We start from the raw sequence: 16,086 nt of genomic DNA on the forward strand, positions 1-16,086 counted from the left end.
GCTACCCACCCCAAAAAGCAACACAGCAGAAGCATGGCTGTCAGTTTTGTTATTTATCAGGGAGAATTTATCATATTTCAGTATTTTTTGTCAGAACTATTTATTAATAAATTGTAACAGGAAAAATCCCTGACCACAGTAGCAAAGATAGCAAAAAATACTGAAAAACAGACAACCTAAGCCATCTTATTTTTCTAACAGAAAAGTGAAATTTAAAAATAATTTTCTCATCTTCTTCTAGGCATAATTTTTCTATTCCCACAGATACGGGTTTATGATATATGAGCTACAACAGAATAAATCCTTTGCACTTATCTGTTGCTGTACCTACTGCTATGAAATAGTTATTATTTCACTGCTAACCACAAATCCAGCCCTTCCTCTGCAAAGCAGTCTCCCCTTTAGAAGTGTAAAGTCACATAAAGTGCTCCATATTCATATAGCTACAACCACTAAAATAAGAACTGCACTGAAAACTCTGCTACATGGCTTGCCAGGTTGGAATCAATTTTCAGTCACTGTTTACTTGAACTATTGATGACCTATTGACCTGTCAGGGCTTAAGCTTTCAGCAGTCTAGTAGCATCCTGTTATGAGTTCAAGCACTCCACAGTGCTAAGAGACCACTTTAGCTCTAAAATTAAAGAACAGTACAGGACAAAGGTGCAGTCAGCAGCACCACTGAGCAAGATTTGCACATACAGATGGGAGATAGTACAATTTAGTTTGGCCTATCTGCCTGTAACAGGGTGACATTTAGAAGATTCTCAAACATTGAATCCCCTGCTTGAAAGTAAGAATGAAGCCAGGAGGCAATTCAAAATAGAAAGAACAGCACAATATGCACAAATCTGACACGTGCAACTAGATTATCTTTCCCAAGTTACTATTCAGAAGGCAAGGCAATCATTGCATGCACATATATATTAAAAAACCCATCAAAAACAAGAGAAAATTCAATAATTAAAAAAAACACTGATAGTTTGCTCTTCAGTTTCAATAGGAGGTTGAAGTATTGTCAAACTTTCTGTATCACAGAATTCAATTTAATAAGGAATACCTGTCAAGGTATAGAGAAAAGTTATCTCCCTTTTTTCTGCAGATAAAGTAATTCAGGATAGCACTGCATAAGCCATTCATACAAAATATGTACCATACATGTAACTCACAACCACATCTACGCTTTGCTGGATGTGCTGCATGACTCTTTTTTGGAAAATCAACATTAGGAAAATGTATGACATATTTAGGTCCTTTCAATGAGATCAGAAATCAAACTGGGACTTGGAAGCCCTACAGGCTAATAATTCTTGTGGTCACTTGTGAGCAGACCCAGTATATATTGCATGGTTTTGTGGTTACTTAGAGAATTTAACCCTTGTACCCCCTATGAATTGTCCAGAGCACTGTCATTAGGAAAAAACAAACAGCAAATAACAAACCCCTGCTCTAAATTCCAGAATACTTTATTAAGCTGCTAACTTCCAAAGATACTGAAAAATCTGAGGAAATTCTTGGTTACTGAACAGAACGTATCTAGCTAAAACAATTATTGTGACAGTTCTGCAGCCAACACTGGCAATCAAAATACAAGTATGGTATTCAAATGGAAAAAAGGCTTGATATGGCAGGAGTGAATGACAGATAGCTCCTGCTAAACCTGTAAAGTTGACAGGCTTGGGAAACTGAAAGCAAAATATTACCCCACTTCAGCCTATTATAATGTCCACAGCTGTGTAATACTCACTTTTAGAAAGACAAACGGAGCTACTGAAATGTGTTCACCTGCAACATTTCCAAATAGTGATAAGAAACACACCCAACCCCCTGTTTTTACCAAGAATTCTTTGTTTGCTTGTAATTCTTTGAATCATTTCAGCCCTCAACAACAGAAAGGTACTGCTAATACTAAACATACCCAAGGATGTATAAAATCCCTTAAAATAGATAAAAGGTCTAAGCTTCCCATGTTTCCCCATCTTTCCTTTTTTACCCAGTTCCAGGGAAACTCAAGTATCACTACTCCTAAACACAGAAAAAAAAGGGACAGTGGCATGGAGTGACTGTACTAAAAATTGTTGAGCTGGTATTGGAACAAAGGCCTCTTGCCCTCCAGTTCAGCATTAGGTGAACAAGATCACATGGAAAAACTCCCCAGGTAACCACTGTTTGCTTAAACAGATAGGGCCTCTTATGATGTTCAAATCAATCTGAAAAGTGCAGAAAGCTCTTAGTTTTACAGTCAATATTGCTCTTCATATTGCCAAATAACTCAGAACCTTTAAACCTAGTAACGTGAACCTTTAAACCAGGAATAAAGCTTGCAGTATTTATACATGGATTTTGAGAGCATCCATAGTCTGAACGTTCATTAATTAGAAACATTCCTAAGAAAGACAGTCCCTCCTTCCCTAAAAGCAATGCAACTTACACTTCCAATGTGGATGTATTCCACAATATTATACCATATAATTTAGAACTATTTAGGTTCAGAGTGTATTTCTCAAGGAAGTGAAAAGCTCTTACCTCTCCACAGCACTGTTTTGCTAATTCAGTTAGCCTGGATTTTAGTTCATTTATTTTCTCATTTGACAAGCCTTTTGAATTTTTTAGCTGTATTTCAGGAACTCTGTGAGACAGCAACAAAACATAAAAAAGTCCTCATTAGAAAAGCTGAGTGTAAAAAGCAACAGATTGTTGATAAAAACTGTGTGAGGGAAAAGGAATGGAGTTAAAAGTCATTTGGCAATTATAGTCAATGCTCAAATAAGCAGAATATAAATATTACATGTACAAGATAAAGTCAGAAATACTGTATTATATTCCCTATCATCAAATTTTCCGGTTGCAGATTACCTCTTAGTAACACTTAAGAGCAGAACTACCAAGAAACCCTGCACACTCTAGTAATTCAGTTCTTAACCACTAACTTTCTGAACAAGCCATTTAAAACATTACTAACATAACATTTAGATGTTTACAATTTATGTATCACCACTATACAGGTAACACAAACTCTAAGAAACAAACGCAAGAAATGAATATCAGCTATATTTTAAAAATATTTAAAATAAACAAGCAAAATGCCTGTAGATGTGTTATTTTAAACTAAAACAAACAAACAAAAAAGAGTAGCTGTTACATCCTTGTTACAGGGTACAACTCAGCTGTCACTTAATAAGGAATAGCATTTCCCTTCTACAGCACTCATGCCACAGCACAAAGGGATGGACTGAAGGGAGTTATGTTTTGTACCATCAGTGGTACAAGGACTGAACAAAACAGGGCAACACTTAGCCCGGAATCACTTGCCAATACAAAATGGTGGGGCAGGCTCCTCACCTGCAACTCCTTCTATAGTCTCTACGGAGAACTCTTCCAAAAGCTAATCCAACAGAAAACAGAACAACAGATGGCTTTAAACAGAAAGGAGAGTCAGTCTGTCTCAGGTGAAAGAGTCGGGAGTTCAAGGAGTTTAACAAGGGCACTAGACGGGGGCAGGTACACCTGTGGTTATGTATCTCCAAGCTACAACCTGGGGCTGCAGTTCTGCACTGACAAATTCATCCCTATCATTCTCCATTGCACAAAAGACTAAATCCAATTCAGGTGCCAAAGTTTAGAGTTGCATATTATAAAATACCCCAGGCTTAATAAATACTGACATGCAGAAAGCAAGAGTAAGTTTTATTCACATGAACCTACATGTCTTTTCAACTTACACTTTGCTACAGAAAGCAGAGAAAAAGGTTATAATTTAATGTTCACTTACGTATCAGGGTAAGTATGAGGACACTTGACCCACAGGTCAACTTTGGCATACACTTCATTAGCACCGGTCAATCCCTGAGGACGCAGAACTAAATTAATTTCAGGAGGTTGTCGTACCTAAAACACAAACCAAAACTTCTGATTGAAAAGCTTTACTTGGTTTTGCTTTAATGAAAACACACAACTCTCAATCTATATTATAGTAGAATACAGCTTAGACCATCCAAACCATGAAAAAAATACATTAATGTGTTGACATTACTCAGTAGGAGTGAACAGGTCCACTGACTATCATGGTTTATCCAGTATATTTTTACAATTTCTTCAGACAAGTGTAGTTATAGTCATTAGAAAGATGATTCAGACTGAGCAAAAATGAGGTTCTACAATAAAACTTTTGTTCTGCTTACTGTAAGACAGCAGTAGAAAAAAAATAAATAAACTTAACACAGGTTATTTATATCACAAATTAAAGCATTCATTGTAAGGACAGCATTTTTCTTTAGTGTTTAGATTACTAACTCAGGCATTATTTTCTTTTCCAACATGGCAGCAGACCTTACCAATATACACCTTACATGGCCAAACCAATGGACAGTATTTTTTTTCTGTAATTGTTCTTAGTGTTTTGCCATAAACCAGAATTTTAACAAGCATTGCCTTCCCCATCCCTACCTTGTTCAAATCACCCACTCAAAATCAGAATAAAGTAAAATACGCCATATAAGTATTCCCAACTTTTTCTTTTCAATTAGGTTTAAAAACAAACAACAAAAAACAACAACAAAACAACCTAGCCCTTAGTACATGAAAAACAGGGAGGGAAGTAAGACCACATGGAATAACAAATACAGCAACAGATGGTAACTATCCCCTTTGCTTTTCTAGCAAGGAGGAGAACATATCACAGGAAGAGGATATCAGGTATGACCTTCAATACAGAGTGAACACTTCTGGAGACCCAGCAAATTACTGACAATGTTCTCATCAATCTTCATAAGAAGAGAAGTCACAAGTTGCTGCAAAAAATTTAAGTTCAAGCCTCTAGCACAAAAGAAAGCAGGGGATATATAGCAGACATTCAAGACAAAATAATGCAAAAAGAAACAACAGTAAAAGTGAACCTGTGGAACAGAACAGTGACCATTATCTCCCAATACGGGAAAGCAGTATCATGGACACAGCTGGAAAGGAAATATCAATTTGATAGGGACACGAAAGACAAATGGAACAGAGTCATGAGGACCAGGCCTGAGCATTAACTAGCTGTAATTAAAAAAACCCCACACCTATAAAAATGAAAGCAAAACTATTATCATGCAAATAGGCGCACTGTGACAAAACCACAGCATATAATAACTATGTAAACATTGCCAGGTATACCGATGAGATTAATTAACTGAGCAGGTATGTAATTAGTAGATTAAGGAATGAATTGAGGCATTATTTAAAAGCCTGATAATTACTTTAAATGCAATTTATGAGCACAGCACTGATTACAGAGCTAGCGCTTTTATCTCGAGAATCCATCGCAAAGGTGGCCGGTTGCAGGGCTGAGGGAAGGACCACGGGCAGGCAGCGAGAGCCGCGACACGTCAGGCGAGGAAGACACGGAGCGGCCCCGGCGAGGCAGCGCCGGCCGCGCCCCCACCGCCGGCCGGCCGCGCTCCGCACCGAACCCGCACCGCACCGGCCCGGCCCGGCCCGGCCCACTGCACCTCCGCCCCGCGCCCGGCGCGCTGTGCGCGGACCCCGCTCGCTACCTTCCAGGCCTGGCTCTGCCGCAGGTCCTGGAAGTCCTGCCCGTAAATGGACTCCAGCACCTGGAGCTCGTTCTCCTGCCGCAGCTGGTAACTCTCCGGCGGCTCCGCAGCAAGCTCCGCCGGCAGCTGCCGCCCGCCGCTGGCCCGGGCCATGTCAGCGCTGCCGGCGGGGGCGCGCAGCGGCCATGGCGGGGCCCGCGCTGCTGCCCTGGGACCGGAGCCGGAGCGCGGCCCGGCACCGCCTCCGCCGCGGCGGCACGAGGAGGAGGAGCCGGGGGCCGCGGCCGCCGACGCCGCGTGGGGCCCGGTGCTTCGTCCGGTGCCGAGGTGGAACGGAACCATAAGGATCTCCGAGTGCAACGCCCTGCTCCTCACGGGACTCCCTACACGAAACAGTGTGACTAAGAGCACTGTCCAAACTCTGGGAGACGGTGCCACTGCCACTTGCCTGGGAACCTGTTCCAGACCAACCGCCCTCTGGGTGAAGAACGTCTTCTAATGAGCTTCCATAGGATATGCCTCCAGGTATATCTGCATTACAGAGATACACAGCAAAGACAGTTGGATACCGTGTAGATTTTTTTTGAACTCTTTGTTATGACTCTTTTGAGAAAGACTCATAAAAGGGAAAAAATAACCACGAATTTCAGTATAGATTTCATGTAGAGCTGGGGCAGGATGCAAGTTCCCGTGAAAACTGTAGAAAGGCTCCCACTGACAGCTGTTGTAGTGAGTAATAGCAGGTGGAGGGCGAACAGTCTTTGGTTGAACTGCAAACAAAACAGGGAGGCCGGGTGTCCTTGGTGGGACCTGCCAGAGAGAGGCAGCTGGGGGCTGTCAGGGGAGCAGTGACAACCAGAGAAGAAAATGTGCTTTCCTTCGGTCACTTCACACGGTAACTACTGAAAAGGCCTGCCACAAGCGGGAGTCTTTAAAGTTTTGGGATCTTCACAAAGAAACCCCAAATAAATTCATACATACAAGCTTATCTATTAAGTGAGTAATCCCCAGGAAAAAAAAAAAAAAAAAAAAAAAAAAAAAAAAAAAAACAACCAAAACAGGTTGCTACCACGCACCCAGATATAGGAATGTAGTTTTGGTGACTTTGACTTTATTCCCTGACCTCTGGGTACAGACTTTTTGTTATAAAGAAACCACTCATTCACACTAATGATTGGTTTCTATAGCCGTCAATTTGTACCTCTGAAATTGAAAGTTTGTCCCACGCATACTTTATCATTCAGTTGCACTTAAATAGTGTCGTTAGTATCAAACTGTTAAATTGTATCACTGTTGTGATGCTGGTCTTTGTTCCTCATCATTCCTGGAATGTGTCCTTAGTGGCAGGGTCTTTCTATATCATCTGCTTTTTGGTGGGAAGTGGTCTGGAAACAGACCAAAGCTGTTTAGTGTTTATCTAGCACCAACAGAGACATCCTTTTGCTCAGTCATCTGTAACCTGGGGCACTGTAACTGATCACTAGAGTTTCCTCTCTGGTACAATTGGGTATGCTCATTACCAATCTGTATATAATAAATAAAAAGTTTCCCTGCGTTAAAGACTGGAAATAAAAGTGTCCAGGCCACAGATTCATCTTCTCTTCCACACAAATACACAGCAAGAATGCCTTGGTGATGCAGTAAGTAATTAAGAAATGTCAGCAAAATTTCCTTTAACGGCAATGATGGGTTTGTACTTCCCAAGCATGTGGTGTGGGGAACACAGCCCATCACATGGGAAATTTCTCCCCTGTTACACTGTATAGCAGTGGGTGGGCCAGATAACAATATGCCTTTTCAAGCTGCCTGACTTTCCCCTATTTTGTGACTTGGCAAAATTTTAGCCAGTTAAGATGAAGTGCTCTAGACCAGATGTCTACCTCAAACTAATTTTTCCGTTAATTACTTCTATAATGATTCATTGTTTCTAAGAAGAAAGCTAGAGTAAAATAACATAATCATAAAAACATTCTAAGAATTTGTTTTTAAAAGTCTTGTACTCCAGCAGGAGTGTGAAAATTTGATGAGGAAGAGACAACCTTTTTCAGTGCTGTGGCTTTGCTAGCTAACCTTCTGAAAACCTGCATGAACTGAACCAAATTACATTACTGCAGGGAGTCTTCACGTGCTCAGCACAGATTTACTGGAATACAATGGAATACACCTGCCTCAAACATGTGCCAGACTGCATCTGGACACAAGCTTCCCTTCCAAGATTTAAGGCAAAATTTAAAATTCTCTCCCACAACAACATTTAAGTTGAATTCTAGCAAATAAAATTTAAGTGATTTGTGAGAATGTGCTTTCACTTCCCCATGTGCATGGTGATGGGAAGTTAATCTTCCTATGAAGTGCAGGAGGGAGAGAAAAGGTTCTGAGTAGTAAGAGTAAGAAATTTGGCAGAAAATAAAATGTCTTGCATTCCAGCCAGTCTTCAGAGATCAGAGGGGCTGCATGCAGCTGGGCTTATTCTGATTATAACCAAATTGGCATGACATGGTCGTGTTCAATGGGAACTTCCATGAGCACAGATTTACAAATAATGTGATTTATTGAAGCAACAGAAATAGTCTGAATAAATGCACAAGCTATGATAGAGTTCTAATGATAACATTGTGTTAACTTGGGTAATAATAATAATAATAATAATAATAATAATAGCAGGTACCCGCTTATCAAGACAGCATCTCCACTTGGATGGAGGGAGAGGACAGTAGCCTGAGAACTGTCTCTGAGGTCTTTAAGGGTCTTTCTCCTTACATACTGTGCAGTCCTAACAGGTCTGCCCTCCTTACATACTGTGCAATCTGATCCCCTCCTACATTACCTATAGCATGGTCTAAGCAGAGCGTTGAGTAATACAGTAATTTATGTGGTAGCATGTACTTCATTAAGCTTATTAGCATATGCAGATATGAGCATTTTAATATTTAAATGACTTTTAATCAGACAAAGATTTCTTTTTTGGCCATGATGTCCTTCAAAGTTCCAGTTGTGCAATTTACTTCTGTTCATTTCCTAATTCAAACCCAGACCATCCTATGCCCACAGGGCCAGCTTGGCTTTAGCCAGCTCAATCTTTCTTGGCTATGCAGATCTGTGCAAAGACAATGCAGAGGATACACAGTGTAGGCTGTAGATAATAAGCATTAACTCTTGTCTTGCTCCTTGGTCATCATTTCATACCGATGGAGGAACTGAAGAAAAGGATGGCTGTGTGAGGAAAAGCAGCTTGCAGGTGACTGGGAGATGAGGGACTGAGGTCAGACTCTGGTTACAGACATTGGCCACAAGAATGCTGCAGGCAAAAAGGAGGAAGAAGCTTGTTCAGAAAAGGAAAGGTAAGGGGAAAGCATGGTGAAAGCTGCGATTATTGCCTAGAAAGTGGGGGAAGAAGGGACTAGGTGGACAAAGTGAATGAGTTATGGGTGAGAGGAAAAGGTAGGAGGGTGAGTGAGTCTGAGGCCACAATAAGTGAGTCAGAGATGTGAATTACTAGACAAGTGGCTGGAACAGTGAACTCCTAGAGGAATGAGAGGAGGCTGCGAATGGCTGGGCCCAAACATGGAGGTACAAGCAGAGGCTTGGCCAACAGCCTCCAGGATCTGTGGTGGGATGGGGCAATGGCAGTCCCCTATCCCTGTGGTCAGCAAATGCCTTTGAACCCATGGCACAGCAGCTAGCTCTGTCCTGGATCACTGAAGTTCACATTGCAGGAGACCGGGCGGATGCTACTGGAACACATCTCATGGGCCTGGGGTGCCTGAGGAAGCCTCGCTCTGCCGGGGCTCAGCACACGCATAGCTCCTCTTCCCGGGGCACTTCCAGACTGGCAGCCAGTGGCTGAAAAAACCTTTCTGGCCTAATTTTTGCCTAGCACTAACCCCCTCACCCCGCCTCAAGTCTCCAAATTGAAGGCAAACATGTATCCACTATGTGGACACACATCATCTGTAGAATCAATGCCCTTATTACGACTACTTAAGAGCTTTTCTGGAAAATTATACATTTAGAAAAAAAAATCTATTTTAACAAGTAACATGCTTATCTAGAACCCAGCACCGTGTTTTGACAGTCTGTCATCAGAATTAGGGACCTGTTTCAAAACACCGGTTTAAAAGGCGCCCGCCCGCTCCCACAGCCCCCGAGCGAAATGGCGGCGCCGCCGAGCGCCGCGGCCGCGTTACATGATGGCGGCGCGCCCGCCCTGGGGAGCGCGGCGGGCCAGCAGCTCCTGCTTCCCCCGGCTCGGGATGGCCGCAGGGTTTGGCGGTGCGGGGCCGCAGCGGCTCGGCGCCCGCGCCGGGATGTGGGAGCACGAAGGAGCAGGGCTGCCGCTGCCAGCCGCGCTGAGCCCGGGGCGCGCAGGGATCGTAGGATCGCTCGAGCGCCCCCCGCCTTGCGATCCAAAGCCCAGCTCATTTCCCCCGAGGGACAGCGGGAGCGCAGGGGCAGCCCCTGAGCAGTCTCTGGCCTCTCTGGACGCTGTGCGAGGGTCTCCGCGGCGTCCGGCGCCGCGCAGAGCCAGCAGAGACGGGAGGGAGCCGTGTCTCGCACGGGCGGAGCGGGCAGGAGCAGAGGAGAGAGCGGGAGCAGGTGTGCCCCGGGGAAAGCCGTGCTCTTCCTCTCTCAGAGCTGTGAGCAAAGCCAGAGCCAACGCCGAGAGTGCAGTGGGGGGACAGTGTTGGTGTCTCCCCAGTTTTGCAGGCCGGTTTTGCTGTGCAGTGAGCCCGTGGCCGTGCGAGCGTGTGCGCAGCGGCCGCGCCGCGACCCTCGGCAGCGGAGGGAGGATGAGCTGCGGTGCGGGGTGTGATTCTGGGGAGTGCGATCCCTTCTCTCGCATATTGCGGTAAAACATGCTGAGGAGACCTGTGGCGGGGTGAAGAAAAAACTATGGCACAGCTGATCGGAAGCAGAAGCCTGGCTTGTTTTCTGTTTTTGTTTACTGGCTGTCATGACTTACTAGGTGACAACGCGAACAGCCAGCCCTGCTTCTCGGGACACAGGAATGTGGTGAAGATGCCTCCGAGAGGCAGAGACCGGGCTTTATCCTCAGAAGCGTCTGTTTGCCTGTGGGCTCCGTTCATTCACTAAAGACAAGGGCCGGACAACCTGTGTTTTAGGGGGCAGCAAGGAAGGCGGAACCTCGCCATGGGGTACGACAGAAGCTGGGTGCTGGTGAATGAAAGCGACCATGCCCCGTCCCAGGCTGTCACCGGAGCTCTGGAGACGGGCAGCGCCTCGGCCGGGCAGATGGTGTGGCAGGGCGGGAATGTCAGCGAGGCGGGCGCCGTGAAGAGCGAGGAGCACGGTGAGGAGCAGAGCTACCGGCACTTCACCACCACCGTGCAGGTTGTCATCTTTGTGGGCTCTTTGCTGGGTGAGTGAGAGTTGCTGGAGTTCTCGGTTGATTTTATTTTTATTTTTGTTTTAAATCCTTGTGGTCAGGGACTGCGGACCAAAAGGTACCTGGCATCACTGGTTGCCTTCGTGACTCTTCTTGCTGCATTTCTGGTCCTCAGGTGTATGATTTAAAGTTCCTTGTAGGTTTTGATGTGTAAAAGGTGTTGCCATAAAATGTATTCGTCATGGATAAGAACTCGTACATTGGATGTATGTATTACTTAGTAACCTTCTCTACTAGAATTTAAACGGGCAAAATTTAGATGGGTTCATGACATGTTTATTTTCAGCTGCAATGGGATCTGTTCTCTTTAACATAAACAAGGGTGTGGAGTGTTTTAAAACAAGTTTTGCTGAATTTATGTTTCACTCTGCAGTAATTTGGCATTTGTGTCCCCCAGATTTTAAGTAAATCCTTTAGAAATACTTTATACTATAAATACGTATAACCATGTGCAATCTTACTTTACAGTAGGATCATATGTGTTGTCATTTGAATCATATGTGGTTGTAAGGTATTGCTATATAATTTTACGAATGTGTGTACATTTGCTTTCTCGATGCTTACACCAAATTTTGTTAGGAATATGTACAAATGTGCATTTATTAGCAAAAAAAGAGAAAAAAATTCCAAAACAAAAATCCAAGGCAAAATAAACCTTATGGTGAGCCAAGTTAGCACTGTTTGGGAGATAAGTAAGCTGGATTTCAGTAAAATGTCACTACTACCTCAATCATTCAAGGCTTTACACACAGGGCTTGAGTGAGAAAGCACCCCGCTTTTCTCAAGGGAGTTAATCAGGAATTTGCTGATGGTCATTGGCTCATTTTATCAAGAATTTGTTTTGGACCTTTTGGATTTTCCTGACCCTGAGTAATGCTAAAGTCCATTTTTGTGGTCATGGTAATAACTTCTAATATCTATATCCTTTTGGTAACATGTAATATTCCTTAAATAAGTTTTAAGATGATAAGCATTGCCATGGAACAGTGTTGAGTCCCAGTCAATGATGCACTTACTGGCTCTTACTGTAAATCACTGAGTTTTTTGGCATCAACTATTCCTCTGTGCAGTGGAGATAATCCTCATGGTTCTTGCTTTTTTTTCTTCTTAGCATATATTGTGGGGAAAGGATACTCTTAATATCATAGGTACTCTGTGGTTTTTTGTATGTTGGGTAGTACCTGGCACAAAACAATAGCCAGCAAACAGTGTCCTAAAATAACAAGACTAGATGAGGAAAGTCAGATTTTTAATTCTTTCTTTTTTTGGGTTTTGAACCTTACAGAGAATAAATTTAAGTCATGTGTCCAGATTTTGTTTCATGAGCATGGATCCTCCAAAATTATTTGAAGAAGAAAACAGACATTATCACATAGTCATTCCTTCAGCAGCTAGGAGTTCTTAAAAACCAACCAACCAAAAAATACCATAGGTACAAATTTTGCAAGATTAATGTAAGTTATGGTTTGGCCCTCCTGCAATTTGTTTTCAAGACATGAAGAAAACATTTCAAAATGTCACAAGGGGTTTATTTGCTGATTAAATGGCTGGGAGGCTGATGAAACTTCCAGATCAATAACTTTTCCAGGCCTGTCAAAGAGCTAAACAGGGGAGGAAATAATATACTTTCTTAATTATGAAAGTGCACTAGTCCAATGACAAATGTTAGCAGTGGGCCTTATGCATTTACAGTGATGGAAACCAATCTAAACTATTTTTTTGAAACTAGTAGCCTTTGCTACTAGTCTCCCTGTGTCCCTGAAGTGCTAATTTAAAACATTGATGATACACAGTATCATAACAGCTGAGAACTTTGGAGTCTTTAAAAATGTCTTCCCATATCAACCCAATGAATTACTACTATTTCTTTTTTACTGAATGGAAAAAAAGCCACATCTCTCATATGTGCCAGGAGTTTTGGATGTTCACACACTGGATAGAATCTCTGCATCACCAAGGGATAACAGCTGGGTATTTGCCTCACACTTAATGCTTCCAGGAATGCTGTTGTCATTTATCCTCTGCCATGGTCCTTGGAGCATGAGTGGCATCCAGCTCTTTTCTCCATCATGTGAGCCCCTCAGTTAAACTGCAGAACAGCAGTTCTTTGCTCTGGTGAGTCCCAGAGGGGCAGCCCTTTAGTAGGTGGATGAGACAGTCCTTCTCCCTAAAGCCTGAGATGGGGTCACGGCCCTCAGGGGTAGGATGTGTGGGTTTGAATCCTTTCTGGTTTGGGTGGATGTGCAGCTTGTGCATTTCACATCATCAGTGCATGCCCAAGGCACTTTGCTATTGATAAAACAGCATTAATTACCCTTTTAAAGGAAAAAAATTCAGCTTGAAATGGAACAAACCTATATGACTCACCCAGTCTTGATAATGATTGCAGGGGTCTGACATCAGCAGGAGTGTACAGCATGGAGAGGTCCAGGTCCTGCAAGAGGGAAGAATTGCAGTTGGTGTTGTGAATTTAATTTAGGTCCCTGCTGCGCACAAGAATGTTTTCAGCTGTGAGAGAGATGCCTGTTATGGTTTTCTTTTCTCCCATTTAAGACCTCTATTTAAGTCCTGTGGGAAGACTTGGGACACTAGGATAAATATTTGTGTTAGTTCTCACTGTGATATGACAGAACAGTGCTGTTTTGAGTGTTTCATTATATCTGCTGAAGGCAAGGAAGAGTCAAATTTTTTTTTTTCTTTATTTTAAGCTTGGAATGACACAGGGCTCCCTTTCCAAGCAACTAAAGTTTTAATAGCTTTCTTTTTATCAAAGAAGATTCCTGAGATCAGTTTTGCAGTGAATATAGGAGTACAGCAATACTGATCTGCAAGCTATTTTTCTTTGCCATTAGAAGGAATCAGTATGCATAGACTAATTATTACTTCAGCTTTGAAAGAAGAAAGAGAGTGTATCACTTCTTAGTTTTGGTGGGGAGAGGTCACTAGAGGTGGCTGCAGCCTCTTTCAGTTGAGTGTGAGCAGTAGGGTGAGATCTTGGAAATGAAGAGGGTCTCCAAAGAGCTCTTGGAACCAGTGTGCACAGTGAGCTTTCTTGGAAAGGGAGATAAAAATGATGGGTGAAATGCAGTGGACAATTGCACCTTCTCAGGAAAAGGGAAAGGAAGACCAGAAATAAGAGTTTGGAGGCAGATGAGGATGTGGGCTCTCTCTCTGAACATGGTTTTCCCACGGTTTACTTAGTTCTGCACATATAGTCACGGCAGATAAGTAGAGGAGCTTATGAGTTGTGTTTTTACTGACAATTTTAACTGAATGCTCATGTCATGTCAGGTTTAGGTGAGATTATATCCCATTGTAGAATTATATTGTAAAAGTGTTTGGGTTGGAAGGGACCTTAAAGGTCATCTCATTCTATCACCCCTGCCATGGGCAGGGATACCCTTAGTTAGAGCAGGCTGCTCAATGCCCCATCCTACCTGGCCCTGAACACTTCCAACAACAGGGCATCCACAACTTCCCTGGGCAATCTGTTCCAGTGTCTCACCACCCTCACAGTTTATTCTTCCATATATCTAACTGAAATTTCCTCTTTACTGGTTTGGAGTTTCTGTTCTTTTCATATTTCCAAGATCTGAGAATCAACATTTGTTCCTGAGGCTGAGTATGTTCACAATTTTCATGTTATATAAAACTGAATTTCTTCTTAAAAAAAATAATTATTATCAGTAGTTTAGGAAAAAAATCCACACACACAAAATTGATGCAATTTACAACGAGAAAGGAAATGTCTTCAGTGCTGATGTCTACTCCCCAGACTGAATATGCATCTTACTTTCTATGCATTTTTTACTAGCTGTATCCCACATAATCCCAAATCCAGGAAGCTTTCCCAGACATTTTAGATCTGTGCCTTATTTGAGATTTGGGGAATTAGGCTCTATGTTATTTGCTCTTTCAGCTTCCTAAATCTGTCCTATACAGAAGGAAATTTAACTGGAAAGGCTGAGGATGCTCTGCTAAAGTTTCAACTCTATTTCAGTGCTTATAGTGCTTTTTGGAAAGCCATGGGTTAGATTGGTTACCTCCTGGTTTCCAGCCATGTTTTGAAGGAAAATTATGTGCTTTGAAAGAGGTGTGCAAAGTGAACCTCTGCTGCCTTCCCAGGACAGGCTTGCCCCTTTTCATGAGGATTTCCCAGTCTCCCTCTGCCCCTGAAACTGATCTTCCCCTTGTCTTGGTATCTGTGCAGAGAGATGTAAAACAGTATTGCAGCAACTAATTTTTAAAGGGATAGGTCCCTTATGGGGTACAAACCTGAAGTAAGACAGCCTAGGTAAGAAACATTTGCCTAATGTTTGTAAAGGCAAATGTATGTTAGCATAAGGAATAGAATATCTATTTTTGAATAGCTACTAGTAAAAGCTTGTCATAGGCATCTTCTGTAAAGAATGGAACAGGGAATCTTGAAGTAAAAAATACTGCAGATATATGACTCAAGGCTAGACTGAGAGAATTTTTAAAGAATGAGGATCATGTCTGCAAGAGCTCCAGCCAAAATTTATAGCTATGCCCACAGAAAAGGGTAGAGTTACCTGATGGTAAGAAACAAAAAGGTCTGGGGATGGGAATTATAATGTTTTGTTTCACTGGTATCACACTTATAAGAAGTGTCCTAGATGAAATCTTCTAAAGCAGGAACTTTGCATAGATTAATTTAGTTCCTGATTAGCTGAAATAAAGTTTGGCAAAACAAAAAGTGACTGAAAATCAAGTCTAAAAGGAAGCATCAGGCAAATGATGCTGTGAGTGGTGGTTGCATGTACTACTAACTGCATAGTATTACCATCTTGCAGTCCCATAACATTGTAGTAATAATTTTCCCCTGCAGTTTTGTATGGGTGGTTCTGAGCCTCAGGAGTCACGGACTGTGCAGCAGTTAAGTCCAGTCCAGGATGCACCTTGGTAAAGTCAACCTGGAAGAGATGTTGTGCTTTTGTTTTTTGTGTGTGTTCAGTTGAACTGCTAAGCAATTCTCTTTGGAAGAAAAATTGAGTTTGAGGAAAGGATGAAGAAGAGGGGTTGTGAGAGTGCTGGGGCCCCTGTTGCCATGGAGACCTCTCTTCTCCCCGAGCTTCTGCGGAGGCGCCTTGTCTGGCTTTGGCTGGGGGCCCTTCAGGTAGCACT

The 16,086-nt window shown here is 42.7% G+C and overlaps 2 protein-coding genes across 3 annotated transcripts in view; one reads left to right on the forward strand and one right to left on the reverse strand.

The window, feature by feature from the left end:
• EIF2AK4 (eukaryotic translation initiation factor 2 alpha kinase 4) overlaps positions 1–5,687 on the reverse strand; it is a 39,489-nt gene extending 33,802 nt beyond the window's left edge. Inside the window, exons 1-3 of the mRNA XM_054275227.1 lie at positions 5,535–5,687; positions 3,773–3,888; positions 2,527–2,629 (exon numbers count right to left, since the gene is read on the reverse strand). Of these exons, the coding sequence (XP_054131202.1) occupies positions 2,527–2,629; positions 3,773–3,888; positions 5,535–5,687 (372 nt within the window). The remainder of the gene's footprint in view (positions 1–2,526; positions 2,630–3,772; positions 3,889–5,534) is intronic.
• Positions 5,688–9,978: 4,291 nt separating this feature from the next.
• Positions 9,979–16,086, forward strand: part of GPR176 (G protein-coupled receptor 176) — a 33,463-nt gene continuing 27,355 nt past the window's right edge. Inside the window, exons 1-2 of one of the 2 annotated variants that reach the window (XM_054275681.1) lie at positions 9,979–10,130; positions 10,501–10,914. In XM_054275681.1, the coding sequence (XP_054131656.1) occupies positions 10,686–10,914 (229 nt within the window). In that variant the 5' untranslated portion in view covers positions 9,979–10,130; positions 10,501–10,685. Of the gene's footprint in view, positions 10,131–10,500; positions 10,915–12,996; positions 13,057–16,086 lie in introns of those variants that run through there. The other variant, XM_054275682.1, reaches the window with a different exon arrangement.

The sequence above is a fragment of the Melozone crissalis genome, unplaced genomic scaffold (genome assembly GCF_028551555.1).
Source record: "Melozone crissalis strain CALT ecotype California unplaced genomic scaffold, PUWL_Pcris_2 ptg000018l_1, whole genome shotgun sequence".
Taxonomy (NCBI): domain Eukaryota; kingdom Metazoa; phylum Chordata; class Aves; order Passeriformes; family Passerellidae; genus Melozone; species Melozone crissalis.